Source organism: Cucurbita moschata, unplaced genomic scaffold (genome assembly GCF_002738365.1).
Source record: "Cucurbita moschata cultivar Rifu unplaced genomic scaffold, Cmos_1.0 Cmo_Scf00025, whole genome shotgun sequence".
Taxonomy (NCBI): Eukaryota; Viridiplantae; Streptophyta; class Magnoliopsida; order Cucurbitales; family Cucurbitaceae; genus Cucurbita; species Cucurbita moschata.
In genome coordinates this window covers 2990350-3008524 of record NW_019268541.1, presented here as the reverse complement: position 1 = coordinate 3008524, position 18175 = coordinate 2990350, and the positions used below count along the sequence as shown (strand labels likewise).

At 36.3% G+C, this 18175-nt stretch overlaps 3 protein-coding genes across 3 annotated transcripts; 2 read left to right on the top strand and 1 right to left on the bottom strand.

Moving 5' to 3' along the window:
- Nucleotides 1–361: 361 nt before the first annotated feature.
- LOC111461600 (serrate RNA effector molecule-like) lies at nt 362–9281 on the bottom strand. The gene is made up of 12 exons (XM_023105185.1): nt 8695–9281; nt 7745–7857; nt 5571–5628; nt 3825–3899; nt 3657–3731; nt 3534–3581; nt 3309–3377; nt 2418–3221; nt 2296–2344; nt 1651–1925; nt 1392–1574; nt 362–950 (listed from the first exon to the last, which is right to left on the bottom strand). Exons 1-12 carry the CDS (start codon nt 9156–9158, stop codon nt 890–892), a joined length of 2274 nt encoding a protein of 757 aa, XP_022960953.1. The 5' UTR covers nt 9159–9281; the 3' UTR covers nt 362–889.
- Nucleotides 9282–10759: 1478 nt separating this feature from the next.
- LOC111461321 (60S ribosomal protein L30-like) lies at nt 10760–12584 on the top strand. Its single transcript, XM_023104817.1, has 5 exons — nt 10760–10870; nt 10970–11075; nt 11575–11676; nt 12189–12257; nt 12347–12584. The coding sequence occupies exons 1-5, from the start codon at nt 10850–10852 to the stop codon at nt 12385–12387; spliced, it is 339 nt and encodes a 112-aa protein (XP_022960585.1). The 5' UTR covers nt 10760–10849; the 3' UTR covers nt 12388–12584.
- Nucleotides 12585–13945: 1361 nt separating this feature from the next.
- LOC111461823 lies at nt 13946–17756 on the top strand. The gene is made up of 3 exons (XM_023105510.1): nt 13946–14281; nt 15056–15383; nt 17323–17756. Exons 1-3 carry the CDS (start codon nt 14134–14136, stop codon nt 17537–17539), a joined length of 693 nt encoding a protein of 230 aa, XP_022961278.1. The 5' UTR covers nt 13946–14133; the 3' UTR covers nt 17540–17756.
- Nucleotides 17757–18175: the final 419 nt, after the last annotated feature.

Sequence of the window (18175 nt, the reverse complement as noted above, 5' to 3'; positions counted from 1 at the left end):
AGTAATATTATCCGTGAACGTATTGAGCAATATAATAGAGAAGTAAAAATTGTAAATACCGGTATTGTACTTCAAGTAGGCGATGGCATTGCTCGTATTTATGGTCGAGAGCCAAGAAATAAGTACAAGCAATTCACCATTCCAACCTACTAATGCTAATAAGGTTAAAAGATACGAGTAAACCTCACCTAGTCATTATATTATGGCTTAGTTCTAAAAATACATTAACCTCTAAATTTCATCTTTAATCTATTAAAATTAAGTTTTTGATTTAAGCACAATCTGAAGCAACTTTGTAATAGAACATAAGAGTACCATTAGAACAAGTTTCCAGCTTACTCATACATGTCAAATGGGAGGCTGCCTGGGAACTGGATAGTCTCTGAATATAACAATAGAGCATCCTAACATTACGATCTTTACTGTTAGAAAGTTCATAATAACAAGATTTAATAATATCCACAACTTTACTACTAGTTTTCCCTTGACCAAAATCGACTATAATAAACGAAAATGAAACTAAAAGGGGGGATGCACACTCCTAACTGCAGAAGATTTTAAGTTCTATGGTTCAAAAGATAGGAATTTGTCGCTCAATAAATCTGTCCTTCGGGTCGAATTCCTTCTTCACTAAGAATACAGAGTAGGGAAAAAAGAACAGTTAAATGAATGCACAATTCTCATGGAAGTATTTGTACTTGCCCAGAGCTAGGATGTGATCGATCAACTCGTAGTTCAGTTTTTATGATGATGGGGTGAAACAAAGCAAACTTCTTCAGCAACAAGAATTTCAATTAGCAACCAGTCTGAATTCATACCAGTTCCAGAGTTGCATCCCCCCTTGGAAACACGAGCGGGCCTCTAAACACTTCGCCGATACCAAATATATCTACAAGCTTCTATAATCTATTACAGTCACTTCGTCCTCAGGGGCATCTAGGTCTTGATAACTGCATAATATTTGCTGTTAGTTTATACAGCAAAAGAAAAAACAAAACTTCACAGAAAGATCTAGACCAAGAAGCATTGAAGCATGTGTTGGTACAATTTAAATTCTTCAGACTGCACAGCGTGATGAGGCGTCGGTCGGTTGCTTAATTTCGAAAATCTAGTTATAAAACCTTAGAGTTTGAAAAGAGTGGCGTTGTTACTCTATCCTGATTTAGATCAAGATGAAGAACATGGCTTGCAGCAAGGGAATAAAAAAAAAAGCTTACAATCCCTCACAACTATAAATATAGATCCCACAATATTTCTTCACAATTTTTTATCCACAAGGGTATGAGTATTAGTTTCAAGTTGACTTTTATGAGCTGCATACAGAAACTTCAACGTCACAAAAGAGTAGAAAGAACCATATCCAGTCGTTAAAACCTGTAAAGGAGTCATACCTCCGTATTCGACGAGGATCCTGTCGAAAACCTGGAGATAGGGCAAGAATTGGAGCAGATCCACCTAATTGAGGTCCTGGCCTTCCATTTCTACCACCACCCTCAAATGGAGGTGGACCTCCTTGTTCCCGCAACACTCTCATTGCAACTTCAGGTGGAGCAGGGACAAAAGGTCCTAATGGACTGCAATAAAACATAACAGGTAAGATCACTAGGAATGCTAAATGCACAAAAGAGCTGAGCAGATAAGCCAACATACCCAGCACCAGGAACAGGCATAAGCACTGGCGGTGGCATTTCAGAGGCAAAAGGAGCAACATGCCTCCCTTGTCCACCAAAAGTATCAAACATAGGATCATCAAGGTTTCCACCATCCGTACCATCATTTGCTGATTGGAAATCATTTGATTGTGGATTCTCAGATCTATCAAATCTGTCACCCCCATTCGCCCAATTATCACGGTCCCTGCGATTGCCTCTGTCATCCTTCAGCCGAGCATCTAAATTCATCCTACGTCTCTGTGGCTTATCCTTCTGCATAAGAAAATCACGTCTAGATGGATTAAAAAAAAAATGAAAGGAAATCCATAAAGAAAAATGGATTCTATATCTAGTATATTGCTAGACTGCACATATTTACATTGTCAGTCCAAAAAATGAGAACTTCTCCCTACAAACTAGGCATGACAAAAACCTATATGCACCTCAAATCCTCATAAACGAAAAGTGACCCATTAGAACAGTATGATGACAAAAACAACAATCACCAACAAAGTGAAATCAGCAATATGTTCACTGCGTGCTGTGGTGATGAGACATGAAAACTATTGATCCAACAAAGGAAAATTTACAATTCATTGGTATCTTATGTTATCACAGCCAATGCAAACATAATAAAACATACCGGAAGCGATTGTTGCATAACAGGCGTCCCTCCAGGAGCATCTGCATCACTGAAGAATGAAGGTATTAGTAAATGACATCTTCCATCAGTGAGGAAGAAATGCTATCTGAAACTTCACTTACTTCATGTAATTTTGGAAATACAGCTCTTCACGCACTTTTGAAGTCAGCTCCATCACAAGCTCTGGATGTTTCAAGTTAAGATGCTTGTGTACAAACTCGGGAGCATGAAACAGCTTAGTGCAACCCTTGGCTCCACAGCCATACTTCCATCCATATTTCTCATCTCTTATCTTACGAACATATGGGTCAAAAGCTCCAAGAGCAGCAGCCTCTATTTTATCCTTGGCAGTCATCGTTTCCAACGGATCTTGACCTCTCAATCTCTCTTGCCAACGCGAATCAAGTTTCTTCTCCCATTCATCTGCACCACCAGCCATGTTAGAGTTCTTTCCCTCTTCTCTTACATGACGAAGACCCTTAGCTTCTCTAGTCTCAACCATTCCATAGTAATCTAAGCCATGGATGCGCCACAGATATGTGAGAAGCGTGTCCAATAGCTCAACACCCTCCAACCCTTTAACGGTTGTCAACCCTCGTATGATTATGACTGGGCCAGAAGAGCCGCCATGTGCTCTATCCCGACCTAGTTTGTCACTATCAGAACCACATAAAATATTTTCTTCTATTCCTTTCTCAGAATCAAGTTTACGGACAAGAGATTGAGCTTGTTCAATGTCAATTTGGATTCGTCTTGGTTCAGAGCTAACAGGGTGGGCCTTAGGAGCAGCAGAAAGAAAATCCATTTCTTTTGCTGGTCCTCTACCATGACGCCTCCGTTTGCCATCATTGTCTGCTTCATCATCTGAATTTGGTTCACTAGTCTGCCCTGATTTATTTGTAGCTGCTGCATTGATCCCTGGACCTCTGCACCATAGAATAGAACAGCATTGGTTTATCACCACAGTTGAAATTTTCTAAATCCAAACATAATAGTGGGAAGCCCAATCTTACACTTCCAGTGTTCCACTTTGCAGGTCAATCAAAAAATCCTTAGCAGTTCTTTGTGCAAGTTCATTCCTCCTTAACACACCATCCAAATATTAGAATCAACCACAATAAAAATGTCATTAAAAAAATCTAATTGCATGTCCACTAATTTAAAGATGATAAAAATGTGAAGAAATTAACCACAACTATAAGAACTCCATCTTTTGGGGAAGATGATCAGAAAAACACCTTTCAATGACAGTAACTAGGTTGGTAGGATGATATTTGTCTTTCAACCTAAATAGACAAAAGAGATTAATTAGGGGAAATAGTGAATGGAAAGGAAATTCAGATGTAAATGACAAGAAGTACCATTCTTCATCCTTATGAGAATCAAAAAAGGATTGTTTCTGTGTTGTAATATACTCGGACTTGTATTCTTGATATCTGAAAATCAAAATGAAGTTGTTACACAAAACTAGAAGAACAAAACTCATATAATTAAATAAATAAAAAATCAAAACCACATTTAGAACATACCTGCGCTCAGCTTCTGCAGGCAGTATATCATCTTCAAGCTCTTGAATAAATTGCTTGTATGTCATCAAGCCTTCTCTGAAATCACAAGTTATCAACATTGCATTTAAAATAAAGTTAAAAGGATGAAGTTAGATCAAGGAATCCAATAAAATTATGAGGCAAAGCAAGATAATGAATAATAAGTACAATCTAGTAGTAATACTAAACAGTGCTGGAAATTCAAAGATGCCTAGTTTAATGATACGTCGTGTATAGCCACAAGTTTCAAAACTTTTTCTAATTGTTGGATAATCATCAACACTGGAAGTATGACGCTTTATTCAGTTATGTTATTTAGTTCAATTTCAACGCAACATGCATGGTTCTAATAACTCCTACTCAATAAATTTGGAGTTCAACCTCCAAATCAAGGGATACGTGCAGTTGAATCTGATACTTGCAGGCTGCCGCATTTTTCAAATGGATCCATAAAGTAGAGACGATCAGACATCCCCCAAATAAATAAATAAAAAAAATTGAAGATGACAGAATATTCTCTCAATGGAATTGATGAAAGAACTACAGTTTCAAATAAATGAGCTTTCCTTTCTTTATGAATAGTAATTCCAATGTACAAAATAACATTTTTATAGGAAATTACACACTTTAATTAGATAGGCCACAACAAACTAAAGGAAATGAGAAATAAAGCCAAAACAACTTTTTAAGAATAATGTGCACAAAGTTATTAACCTTTACAAACCATCCAATAAGATTTTGATAAGTTTAGAAACAAAAATAAAAAACTAGGAACACTCAACGTGGCACTTGAAAAGAGGCAGTCAAGAATACAAATCCCCAAATAAATCAAGAAATATTTGAGGGGAGCACATTGAATGAGATAAAAAACTGATGTAGCAGAAAATCAAGCATCTTCTTGGGGGCATTATCTAGATTTTTTTTTGTAATTATGTTCTCAACTTGTGTAAGAAAATACCAATTGGATTGCTGCTTTGGGACCTCCTGCCAGGAGTATAATAATATTTAAGTTGCAACTTATTGTCTATAGAGGAAAAGTGTTTCTTGTTTTCTGAAGAAAATAACTATAACCCAGTACTCCGTAAGATTCTAGCCAATCGGTGAGAGACAAAAATAGTCAAGTAAAAGCCACCCAACGGCCAAAATAGTCGATAACCATCCATCACCGAACAGAAGAAATGACCTGAAAACATGGCTGCATTTTCAATACTTGCCGCCTTATTAAAATCTAAATAGATACAACTCTACTATAAAAGGCAGAAAAGGTCTATATAGCACAATCTAGATTTGTGCAAGTTGGGTTTCTTTCAAAAGTATAGTTCCCATTCCAAGAAACAACATAATTAGAATGGGCATGGGAAAAATGTATAGTTCCTTCCATACAGCTGCAGGAAGGAAGTGCCCATCATTTTCCCATTCCAAAAGAAAATTCCTTTGGATAGAAATTCAGGATTTTACACTATGTTTTTTATGCCATTGACAATCCACCCTTTGCAGTTTGCAATATTCATTGTTTCTTTATTGTACTGTTATTATAGCTCTATTTCAGACCTACCCTGCTAGCTTGATCATGACTTGCCCATAATATCTCATGTAGCATAGAAAGCAAATCACACGTTCAAACAGAAACTAACACAATAAACCAATATAAGCATATTCAGAAAGATATGACAGGACTATATCGATTATGTAACAGAAACCATGAGTGAGTTGTGACTGAATGCTAACCTTTGGCCAGCTCCTGCATTGAGTGGATCACCATGCCCACCACGACTAGGATCCCAATCTGCAGAACACAGCTTAAGGAAATAAGAAAATCGTTTGCGAATACCTTATCCGTAAATTGTTCATCCAGATGTAAGCACTGATTCAAACAAAACATTAACTACTACCAGAGATGCAAAAAGGGAAACTGGTAATATTATCCATACAACAAACGCAAAATTGAGAGCTTGGAAGCAAGAAGATTCTGCTGTTCTAATTCAAAAGCACAAATAACGCCTGAAATTTTAAGAAAATAAATAAAACATTTTTTCTAAAAGAAAAAAAGAGAAGGAAAGCAGAATGGAATATGTGCAAGTTGGAGAAGATGGCCGTACAATCAACGGTTAGTTTTTCAACCTACATTCCTTTCTTTTTTTTTTAACAAATTTGAATCTAGCTAATTTCACCAGTGTTATTCAATTTAATTTAAGGCATATTGAGGAAATTAGGAATATCCTCCAAGACATGAAACAAGCTTGGGAAGTCTAACAATCAGTAAGTAACCATATGGAACAAGTTTCTACCATTCTAACCTGAAGAATGTACATGAGTAGGTAGTTTTTACTGTTCATATTGGTGGTGCCTAGTGGGCAGTGCCATGACCTTTTTACTATTCCAGCCTGAGTGACATAGTGACAAGTAGTTTTATTGTTCTAGCCTGAAAAGCCAAAGTAACATGTAGTTACTATTCCTAAGACATGCAGTTTTACTATTTTAATCTGATGAGGTACAAGAGCAGGTAGTTTACTGTTCCAGCCTGGAAAAGGCATAGTGATAGGTAGTTTACTGATCCTAGAAACAGGTAAATGTTGCCCGACACCACTAGGGAAAATCCACAGATTAGAGCTTAGTAGGTAGATATGTATGGAGTACGAGTATTGTTTAGAGCAAAAAGGGCTCCTCCAGACTTATGAGTGTTACCCTAGGGCCCTTCCATGGGCCAGAGATTCGAGGTGCACTTTGCGCAAGACTGATGAAGGATCTAGACATACGTGAAACCTAGAGCGAAGAGAAAACAAAAAAAACCCCTAGGTTGCAAACCTAAGAGGGATTGAGTACTCCTTAAAGAGGTATGTTGAGGGTTAGTTACATAGTGACCTACAAAGTTTGGTCCAGACGTTAAGCCAAAATTTGGCTATCGCTAGGGACAGATATGAGCACATGGCCTAAGTTTCTGTGTATAGAATTAAGTCTGACAAGATCCTACAAATAAGTTGCTTACTGAGTATTTTTATACTCATTCCATGGTATTATATTTTTTTTTAAATGAGTGTAGACCAATGTTGATGGCGAGAGCGTGTGGAGCCGTGCGGCTGTAGGGGTGCCCTTTAGATCAAGTCGTCTTTCTTCTAGTCATTATATTATTATTTTAAATGCTACTTAACGAAACTTATGCATTTTTGTACACCAGTTTGATTTGACTATGCGGATATTACCTTTAAACTAGTTTAAAGACCACATATCTAAATTTTAAATTTCTTGTGTCTCCCGTTCAACAAAAGAAAATTTACTACCCTTTTAAACCTTAAGTCTCAACATGTGAACTTCCAGATTTATGTTGAACTTCATAGATCTGAATAAACTAAAGATCCCTTATGTACAGTTTGGCTCACAAACATAGGAAGCAATAAGAACTGAAAATCATGAAAATTATCGTACGGCAATGCAATAAGAAATAATAAGTTATTCCGGGAGTACACTATTACTAATTGCTCTAAACGTGATATACCATAAGGGACATAAGGATGATGTCACATTTAGACAAGAGGGAACAAGACTAAGGCATTCAATAATCTCTCTATAATAATTAAATTAGAGTCACGCAATTCTGCACCAGAAAAGAAAATGAGGAAAACTCCTCTCTATAAATTGGCTATAAATTGGCTAGAAGGTCTGACATTGGCCAAAGACATGGGTACAAACACTGTACAATACCTCATTTTCCAAACCAATGAATATTTTTGCATATGCAACAAAGAAGGTGAAATTCTCAAAATCTCCCATTGGCCTAATTGAAATTTGAGTACTTCATGTTCTATAACAATCATCTCAAAAAATGAACTAGACTAAGAATGTATAGGTCTAAACTCTAATCATGATAAGGCTGAGTTTATTTTATCAGGTAACAGAAACATCACCTTGATAGCCACCAGATGAACGACCAATGTACCGACCAAGAGACCTTTCATCAACATATCCAGGCCGGCCACGCAGTTCGCGCTCATATCCCCCACCATAATCATAACCAAACCTTGGAATAAGATAAAATAGATAGATAAATACATATATCAATACTTAAATGACAACCTAGGCATTAGTCAACAAAACATAAAACAGAAACACTATCGCCCACCAAAGCATCATTAGTCGCTTAAAAAAAAAGGGAGTACAAATAGAGGATGAAAAATGACTAAGGAGAATCATACAAGTGAAGCAGAGGTGTCCATTGTAATAGAAAGTACAACTAAGCCCATTACGACAAAAATCACGCTCTTACATTTAGGACGGGGTTAGGGGGTGAAGAGATGATGGGCATTGAGAAACATGTCTGATTTTTGGGACCATTAAGAGAAAAAATAGAAGACCTACAACAACTTTGTCCAACAAGCAGAACAAAAAAATAATATGGGATGAACATTATTCCTCTACGAAATGGTTCATCTCATAACTACATTTGTATATTAAATGGGTTGAACCATTATAAATCAAGATGGGATGAACGATCTTATCTCGAATGAAATGGGAAGAACCATTTTATCTAAAAAGCTGTGTGTAAAACATTATTCGTCTCGTATGTAAGGTACTTGTTGAGTTCAAACTTTATGTTGAAAATGGCTTCCAGCATCAGTTAATGGTTGAAACATATAACCTTTGGAGTATTTAGTGGCAATGCCAAGTTTGAAGGACCTAGCTATGGAAGAATAAAAATTCCATAGTCCACAATTAAGAAGATTTCTTTTTTTCATTTAGATGAAAATTGACTCTAATCTGTGAATGCCATATAAATTTCAAATGCACAGAATTCATCTCCAAATCACTAGAACAAGAATTAAGCTCGACAAATCAAAACAGTTTCCCACCCACTCACCTCCTATCGCCAGGCCCGAAACCTCCTCTAGGGCTTCCCTTTCTTCCATCATACCCACCGCCATCATCTCTCCGGGAACGCTTGAAAGGTGGCGGAGGAGACCGTCTAGGAGGCGAGTGTCTACGATCCCTGTAAGGCGGTGGGGGACTAAGACTGCTCCGCCGTTTATAATCCCTATCTCTGTCTCTATCCCTATCCCTCGGAGGCATCGTAGGCGGAGAGCGATTACGATCGTAATTATCGTTGCGTCGGTTCGGAGGACGATCAACATCCCGGTCGTCTCTCCTATCTCTCTCATCTCTATCCCTTCTTCTGGAAGGAGGAGGAGGAGCAGCAGCAGCAGCCGGCTGCGGCGGAGGCGAGGAATGAGGTTGCTCCTCAGACGATTTCTCTTGTTGATCACGACGGCGGTCCAACGACTCGTCGGCGGTATCGGCGGCGGCCATGTTCATAACCTCGGCCATGATTTTACACAGCACTGGAAGAAGAAGAAGAAGAAGAAACGAAACCCTAGAATGAACCCAAAGCGTCGGAGAATTGAAGTCGAGAAAGTCCGGAGTTTCGTTCACTGATCTGACAAACGTGTGGAATTAATCCCATGCGGCAGCTCCTACGTATATTTATGGTGTTTTACATTTTATGACGTGGCGTGTTATGATTGGATACATGTACCACGTAAGCATCCTCGTTGACATGCGTGGGACAGGGTCATTTTCGGTATTTTATCCGGGCGGAATATAGATATGTTCTTTTACCAAAATACCCCTCCTGACCTATCCAAAAAAATATATATTTTGGTCGATTTTGTATCGTCCTCAATTTAATTTTTACGTTTCAAATTTTTTAAATGAAAATTAATAAAAATATTATTAAAATTATCCCTAAACTCTCCCACTTTAAAAAATAATAAATTATTTAATATTTCAAAAATAATTTTTAATTTTATAAAATTTCATTAATATCTTACTTTTTTTAAAAAAAAATTTAAAATATTCTATCATTCGAGCTCAAGCTTGCTTCTAGTAGATATTTAAAATATGTCTACTGGAAATAGTTTTCACACCAGTACAAGGAATGTTTCGTTCTTATCTCCACGAGATCTCACAATCCATATCTTTAGAGACCCAACATCCTTGTTGGCACACTGCCCCATGCCATTTGTAACAGCTCAAGCTCGCCACTGTCAGATATTGTTTATTTTTGCTCGTTACATATCGTCATCAACTTTACTGTTTTAAAAGCGTCTACTAGGATGAGGTTTCCACATCCTTACAAGGAATGTTTAGTTCCCCTCTCTAACTGATATATGATCTCACACCTAAGACCAAAGTGAGTGAAATCTTTTAATACTACGTTAAAAAATAAATATATATTATAATACCACGAGAATTTTAGCGTAGATTTATTTATTTTTAGTGACAAATGATTCGAACCTATAATATTTTTGTTAGTAATATGATATTTTTAATTAGTCGAGCCATACTCGGATCGACTATTTTACCGTTAAAATTACTACGAAATATTTTATATACGTAATATAACTACAAAGACCAACACAAACATAATTCACCAATAATTAATATGTACTAATTCTTCCGTGTCGAGTGTTCATATCATCATGTGTATATATATAATTAATTAATTAATTTTAATTTCATCGTATAAGTTTCATATTAGAAAAATATTCCCATTTTAGATCGTATTATAAGAATAAAATCAGTTATTTATTATAAAATTTCGTCATACACTTTTTCATATTAGAAAATTATTTAACGATTAATTTGTGTTTTTTTACGTAGATTTATTTTTTTCATGAATGATTTTGTGAAAAAAATTAAATGTTTTATTTATTTATTTTTTGTTAAAATGAATAAATGTAATTAAAAAATTGAATAAAATTGATATAATTGGATAAAAAATGAAATTTTGTTGGCCCTTCAATTTAAGGGTATAAGGACAGAACAGACATTTCGCCCTCTCCGGACACAAAAGAGTTAGATTTTAAGAATTGGACCTGGCCCGTTTTGTGAGAATTGAGGCCCAATTTGCGGAAGAACCCGTGGGAGCTCTATATATATATTCTTGGAATTAGGGTTTTTGGCTGTAGTTGAACAATCTCGGCGTGTTGAGCAGCAGCAGCTTCTAATCTTCCATCATGGTGGCCGCAAAGAAGACGGTGAGTTTCTTCTTTCATTTCCGGTGATTTTGGGCGTTCTTTCTTACATTTTCGAGATGGAGTATGCTCATATGTTTTTGATTGTGAAACCTACAACAGAAGAAGACCCATGAGAGCATCAACAACAGACTCGCTCTCGTCATGAAGAGTGGGAAATATACCTTGGGATACAAAACTGTCCTCAAGACCTTGAGGAACTCTAAAGGTAATCTATTGATTTTGTTTTCCACTTTGTGTTATTGATCTGCTCTCTGGACATTACCTCGATGTATGCTTGTTCGTTGATAAGGCAGTTCATTAGGTGATTGTTTTCGTGATTGATATTTGGTTGATTTTTCAGTTGACCAATTGTGTTTTAGTTGGTTCTAGTTTTCGCTGGAATTACTGAAATTTTCGAATCAAAGTCTGATGTTTAGCATGAGATCATGGAAATGTTGTATGCCGTCGATCTGAAACCTTGTTTCTTACAGTATTCAAAGCATTATCAGATATTTTTATTACTATTCTTCTAGTCTTAATCCAACACTCAGTAGTTGATTTAGTTTACTAACTTTTGTTATCCTATTAAATAAACTACTATGTTGCCGTCTTTCCCTTGAGCAGTGAAGAGGTCCGTAGTGTCTGATTTGTTTGTTGTCCATGTTCTCTGTTACGTTGATTTTTTGCATTTGAGGTTATGTCTGATTATTTTGTTGGATTTTCAGGTAAGCTTATCATCATTGCCAACAACTGCCCTCCACTCCGAAAGTCTGAGATCGAATATTATGCGATGTTGGCAAAGGTTGGAGTTCACCATTACAATGGAAGTAAGTTTCTAACCTTTCTTTTAAAATTAAGGATTTGGCCTTTTTTGGTACTACTTTTAATTTATTTGGCATTTAGAATAAGAACATGTATCCACCTGCATCTGGAGATTAGTGAAAGATCAAATTTTGTTTCTTGGTTGGGAAATTGTTAATATCGAGCTAGAATTTTTGGATTACTTGATGGCCTTTATTCATAATAATCTAAGCAATTGCTACCTGTCGTGATTATGTCAATACTTTTGATAATTCAGAGGCCAAGACTTAGGCTTCAAACAACAACCTAGGCGATGGGTAGAGACCCCCCCCCCCCCCCCCCCCCCCTCCCCCCTAAAATCTCAAGGAATTAGAGCCTCCCAATCGGGTAGGTTAAGGATAGGCTGTAACTATAAAAGAATTTAGACCCTTTATCCTTATTATTTGTTTCTGCCTCGTGTCTTGTGTTTCGCGTTGATTATGATGGTGTTTGCCCTAATTACACTTGAGAACTGATCTCTATTTTTGTACGTTTTCAGGCAACGTAGACCTTGGAACCGCTTGTGGCAAATACTACAGAGTATGCTGCCTCAGCATTATCGATCCTGGTACGTATACTTTTCGATTATGATGGTGTTTGCCCAAATTACACTAGCCCTCGCATAATGTTCTAATTATGGTATTTAATGTCCTTCAGGCGATTCGGATATCATCAAGAGCTTGCCTGGAGAAAGTTAGGTTGCAGATCATAGATTTTTGTTTCAGAGTTTCATTTTAATCCACTTGATTTTGGGTTGTGCGTAGCGATATTTTGAACGAACGGTTTCATTATAAACTCTTTTATGTACGAGAATGCATTAATGTCAGTTCAAATCTGTTCCTGGTTTGTATTCATAATATCAATCTTGTAAGGCATTTCAGACAAGTTTCATATCGTTAGTTTGGTTTCTAAATCTTCCCTGATTACAAAACAAGCATGTCTCCAAATATGACGTTAGTTCATCTTTCCTTGGATAATGCATTAATGCCCGTTCCAATCTGTTCTTGGTGTTTGTATCACACAATCTCAAGAACAGAATCGAAATCAAATGCCAACCCTCGGCTGCTTGGCTGGATGGATATAGCTTCTAATCTTGTTTGTTTCTTAAGATATGTTAGGAGATGATTTCAGTAAAAATGTTTATAGTTTTTAAATGAATTTAATCCTTGATAAATTTAAATAATCTACCTGAGTAAGAAGTTTCATTAAATCTTTGTAAAACTTTTTTACCATATAGATTAAATAGTTACAAATGGTAAACCTGATTAAATTGTTACTGGTTAAAAATATAGGGATTAAATGTTATAAACTAAAGTAGTTGAAGGACTGAAGTGTTATTGCAATAAAAGTTTAAGGACCAAAAGTATATTTTAAAAAATAAAAATTATAGTATATCCAAATATTACGTAAAAATAAGATTTTTTTAAAGGAAAAAAATCGTTTATATTAAAACTAAAAAAATGACTTAAAACATATAATATTCACAATTTATGGGATATCGAGATAAGTAATGTATACTATGTAAACAAGTCTAGTGAACATAAAACTATAGAGTTGTGGTACCAACTGTACGACCCGTCACACGACTATTGAGAATCGTCACAAAAACATAAGGAATTTAAGATTTTTGTCAAAACAACCTAAACTCGTTTAAAGTAGACGAAAATTTGTTCACCCTTAGCACCATCGAAAATTTTTCTCAGTTGAATTTCATGCTCCACGTCTGATTTGGAGTACACCAAAATATAATCAATTAATACAATCATGAAACGAAATAATCGAGAAGCTCTTTGAATACCAGGTTCATTAAGTCTATGAAAGGTTGAAGGTGCGTTAGTCTATCTAAAGGACATCATTGTAAATTCATAATGCTCGTATTGGGTCTTGAAAGCAGTCTCGAAATGTCTTCATCTTGGATCCTTAATTGGTAATATTTGAACCGTAAATCGATCTCCGAAAATACGTATTTTTAAAAATAAAAATAAAATTGGAAATTTTTTACAAAGGTGAAAATCTGATAAAGTAATGGTCTATCAATCATTTGTTTTTTACTTTTTTTTTTTTTTTAATTGACCAAAATTGTTTTTATTTAAAACAACAAATTAAATTAAATAAAGAAATTGTAAATAACTTATTTATTTTATTTATATTTGGTAAAAAAAAATGCTTGTTTTGAAATAAATTTTATTAAAATGAAAAAAAAAAGTACTTTTGAAAATTTAACATTTATATTTATATAATATACATTTAAAAAAAATCGAACAAATGTTAAATCGACGAAGGTTTGGGTATCGAACGAATTGTGTTTCCGATTGGAAAATCGTTCGTCTTCAGTGTTAGATCTGTCTCAGATTCGGTTCCGGCGAGTTGAAATCCTACCGGATTTGGGAGATTCGCGATTCTTTTGTTCTTCACGCGGAGGAATTGTTTCATTTTGGAGCCAAATGGAAGGTTTTACTGGAGAAGATCTGTCCACAATCGGAGGAATTGCGACCGTGTCGCTTCTGCATTCCTTCATTCCCACTCACTGGCTTCCTTTCTCCGTCGTCGGTCGCGTCCAGAAATGGACTCTCTCCAGGACTCTCCTCGTCAGTATGTTATCTACAACCGATCGCATTTCTTAGATCTCTTATTTTCGCTTCTGTTTCACCTTCCATTTTTTGTTTATCGATTTGCGAGTTTCTCGGAAAATTTGTTCGGATGTTGCTCTGAGTAGCTTATGTGATCGTAACCTTAATTAGAGAAAGATCCTAATGCTGGACTTGATTATCACAATGCAGTTAAATTCGTGTTTTTAGCTGAATCTTGTCCCGTGTTACCGTGACAAAGTTGTCTTAATATCCCGGTGGTTTCGCCGAAGCGATAGTTCTTAGTGCGTTCTTTGACGATTAGTGGCTGCAGAGTAGGGTTTTATCATACCTGCTCATAATCTAATTGTGAGATCTGGCGAATTATATATCTTTATTAGCGTAGTTAGTCTTTATCATCACTGTTCTTATCATATTTGGGAATGATTCCACATAATATACTTATTCATGCTGCTGTTGATACTCTGTTTAACGTGTTATATGTTCTTTTTGCTCGTCTTGATGTTTACTCAGCTGGCCTCTAGATCTAGAATAATGATAAAACTTGATAGAAATTTTTAGTGCATGAATATAATGGAAGCTGCACGGTGTGGCCAATTCTGAGCTAGTTTGGAGCTTGGTCAGTTGGAGATTTGGTTTTTATGTCAATTGATTAATCTCAGGGTTGCAGATTGGAATTGGATTACAGGCCATAATGATGAAAAAACATGCAAATTTTTTAATCTCACAACGCTAGCAGTTGGAAATCTTATGTTTATATGCATATTTGATTTTGCAGCTGCTTTTGGAGCAATTTTACATGTCATATCGACTTCACTTCTTGGAATAACAGCAATCACGATGGCTAATACTATTGCCGGTGAAGAAACCGTGCACAAGCTGGCCTCTCTTTTGCTTATAGTTCTTGGAGGTTGTTATGTTCTGTTGTTTATGACTGGTAGAGGTAGTCATAGTCACTCCCACAACCAACCGATGGAGAAAATGGCTGTTGCTGGTCTTGTCCTTGTACCTGCTTTATCTCCTTGTGCAACCACTCTTCCAGTGTTTCTTGCTGTTGGAAATTCATCTTCCATGATGATCCTTGCTATCATAGTGCTGCTATTCAGGTATCAATTGTATAGCATTAAACTTTCTTGTCTGTTGTACATTATGCAACTTCTTTGTTTGGGAGAAAGAAACCAACTTTTGGAAAGAAAAATGGAGGGTAGGAAGTGAAAAAATGATTCCTAAGTCGATCAGATGGCTACATGAAATAGGAAAAGATGAAAAAAAGAGAAGACAATTTCGAAAAAAAATGTCGGAAGGTCACACGACATCTTGCAAGCTCCCTACAACATCAATATCTATTCCTTAACCCTTCCACCCAAATATTCTAGGGAATTGTGGAGATGCCAAATTGCCATGAAGCTCTTCTTTGTTGCAAGGTGGACACAACAAAACTTCCTCAATTCAAACTTGGTTCCTCTGGCCAGGAGCAAATGAAAATTTAAAACTCCACAGAAATTCCTCCACATCTCTCATTTGAGTGGACAAAGCCATAAGAGTGAGCAGTATCTTCAGACCTTTGCTTATATAAAACAATTCATCAGAGACAAAGTGCCACAGAACATCCTTTAATGAAATCTTTGGTTTTGATCTTGCTAGAAGCAATGAGCTTAGGGAAGAATCAAGGATTTATGATTGTCTTGAAATTTGGATTTCATAGTTCATAAAATGGAGGGGAGAGTGTGTATTATGGTAGGATGCCAAATGGTTAGAAAGATGGCTGTAAAAGAAAATACAAGAGGACTCTAAGATCCAAACATGCCTATCCCATACCTTGATGAAGGTTAATTCCTTGTAAAGTACTGAGGAGGGGAAAAAACCATTAGTATCTCTATCAAAAAAGAGGTCTACGAAAATCGAAGTTCAAAGAAAAAACTCCCACAGAAGGTAAGTCCACTGCTATATAAACATCTTTAGCGTGAGAAACCACATACATGCAAAGAAAGCCGGATTGAGGAGAGGTACGGCCCAATCAAATATCCTCCTAGAAATGAATATTTTAAGGATTTGAGAACAGTCTAAAAGACAATGGGAGGCAGCTTAGAATTTCAAAAAGTATTAGTGGAAACCACACCATACTATTAGTGTAGAGACCATACTTAATAATTTGATATCAAAGTGGGTAGAGTTTTTTTTTTTTTTTTTTTTGGAGGAAACTGGCACGATCCACCCGGGATTATACATCCCTTTTGTAAATCTCAATCATCAAAGAAATTGTCTCTTATAAAAAAAAAGAACAGAAAATAGCACGATCATTTGTATGTTGTGCCACCGTTAGAGCCTCAAAGAAAGTTCGAAAGCACTCTCACAAATTTTAGGGGTTGTACATTGGCATGAAATAAGTTATCTTTTGAAGCCGAACTGCCAAAAGCTGATAAGAACACATCCTTGAAACTAGAATGAAGATAGTCGTGTTAGGAATTACGGATCTTCACAATGGTATGATATTGTCCACTTTGAGCATAAACTCTTATGGATTTGCTTTGGGCTTCCCCAAAAAGCCTTAGACCAATGGAGATGTATTCCTTACTTGTAAACGCATGATCATTCCCTAAAATAGCTGATGTGAGACTCCCTCCCAACAATCCTCAACAAACCGCCCTCCTCCTGGCTGCTCGTTCTTACCATTAGTAGATTTACCTTTGAATTGTAATTATACGCTGCTGTAAATCTACTTTCAACTGAGATACGCTAATATAATATCGATAATGCTGATTCACATCAATGACAACTATTTAGCAAACGTGCAAAGGTCATCGCTGCAAAAGTTCTACTTGTTTGTTTTCAGTTCCAAGGGTAGTCTTCCGTTCGCCCTGGAACGAATTTTTTAGGCATGCTTGATTTCTGAACACTAGTTGAACCTTAATTGGACATATCAATGTAACTATGATGTTTGTGAGGGAGCATTATTTATTTCATAGCATTCCAAGGAATTGATCACAAAACCATTTCATTGATACATAGCTTGTCTCTCTGGTGTTGGACTTTTGCATTTTGCAGCACAATAACTGTGATGACTTCGTTGGTAGCTTTGTCGTTCTACGGTGCGAGTCAGCTCAAGTTTCACTGGGTTGAACGCTATGACAAGCTTCTTGTAGGTTCGGTGCTGTGCGTGGTAGGTATTCTGACTCTCATCTTTCACGACCACGAGCACGACCACCACGGTCATGGAGGTTCCATAGGAGACAATTTGCATAGGAAAATTATTGTACTTTGAGGATTCTTCATATTATATCTTATATCCCTCAGACACTTATAATTTTGATCTTCTGGGAAATTTCAAGACTGACTTTGAAACCTTGTATTATATGAGCCCCAAGTGGTGGGTTTAAAGGTCAGTTTCTTGTATTCCTTTGTTGCTTTTGTCACATTTAAGAATTTTTTTTTTCATGTATGGTGAATAGAATGTTAACATCTTGCATCATTACTTTGTATTTTCATCTTTCAAGGTGCATAAAATTGGTACTTTGACTTATCGATCGAGCTCGACTTTTATACTTCTAGAGCCTATTTGGTATGACTTTTCAAGCGTTGGAAAACTCTTTTTTATCCACCCGAAGAGTCATTCTTACGAGGTTGTTAATCTCGGCTGTTCGTTTTTTCTCCTGTTTTTTAAAAAATTATTCTGAATTGTGGTTAGCAAAAAATTTCTTATTTGAAAAGCTTTAATTTTCAATGAGAATAATGTAAATTAATATTTCCCAAAAAAATGTCGATCGGGCGGATTCCTTGCTCCTCAGCGTACAAGGTATTAGTAGCAGTTTTCAGCTGTTGTTCCTCTTTCAAGAACAGATTCTTACGCATTACTCACCCGTTCACCACTAGAAACACCACTTCCTGTCTGATTTGCATG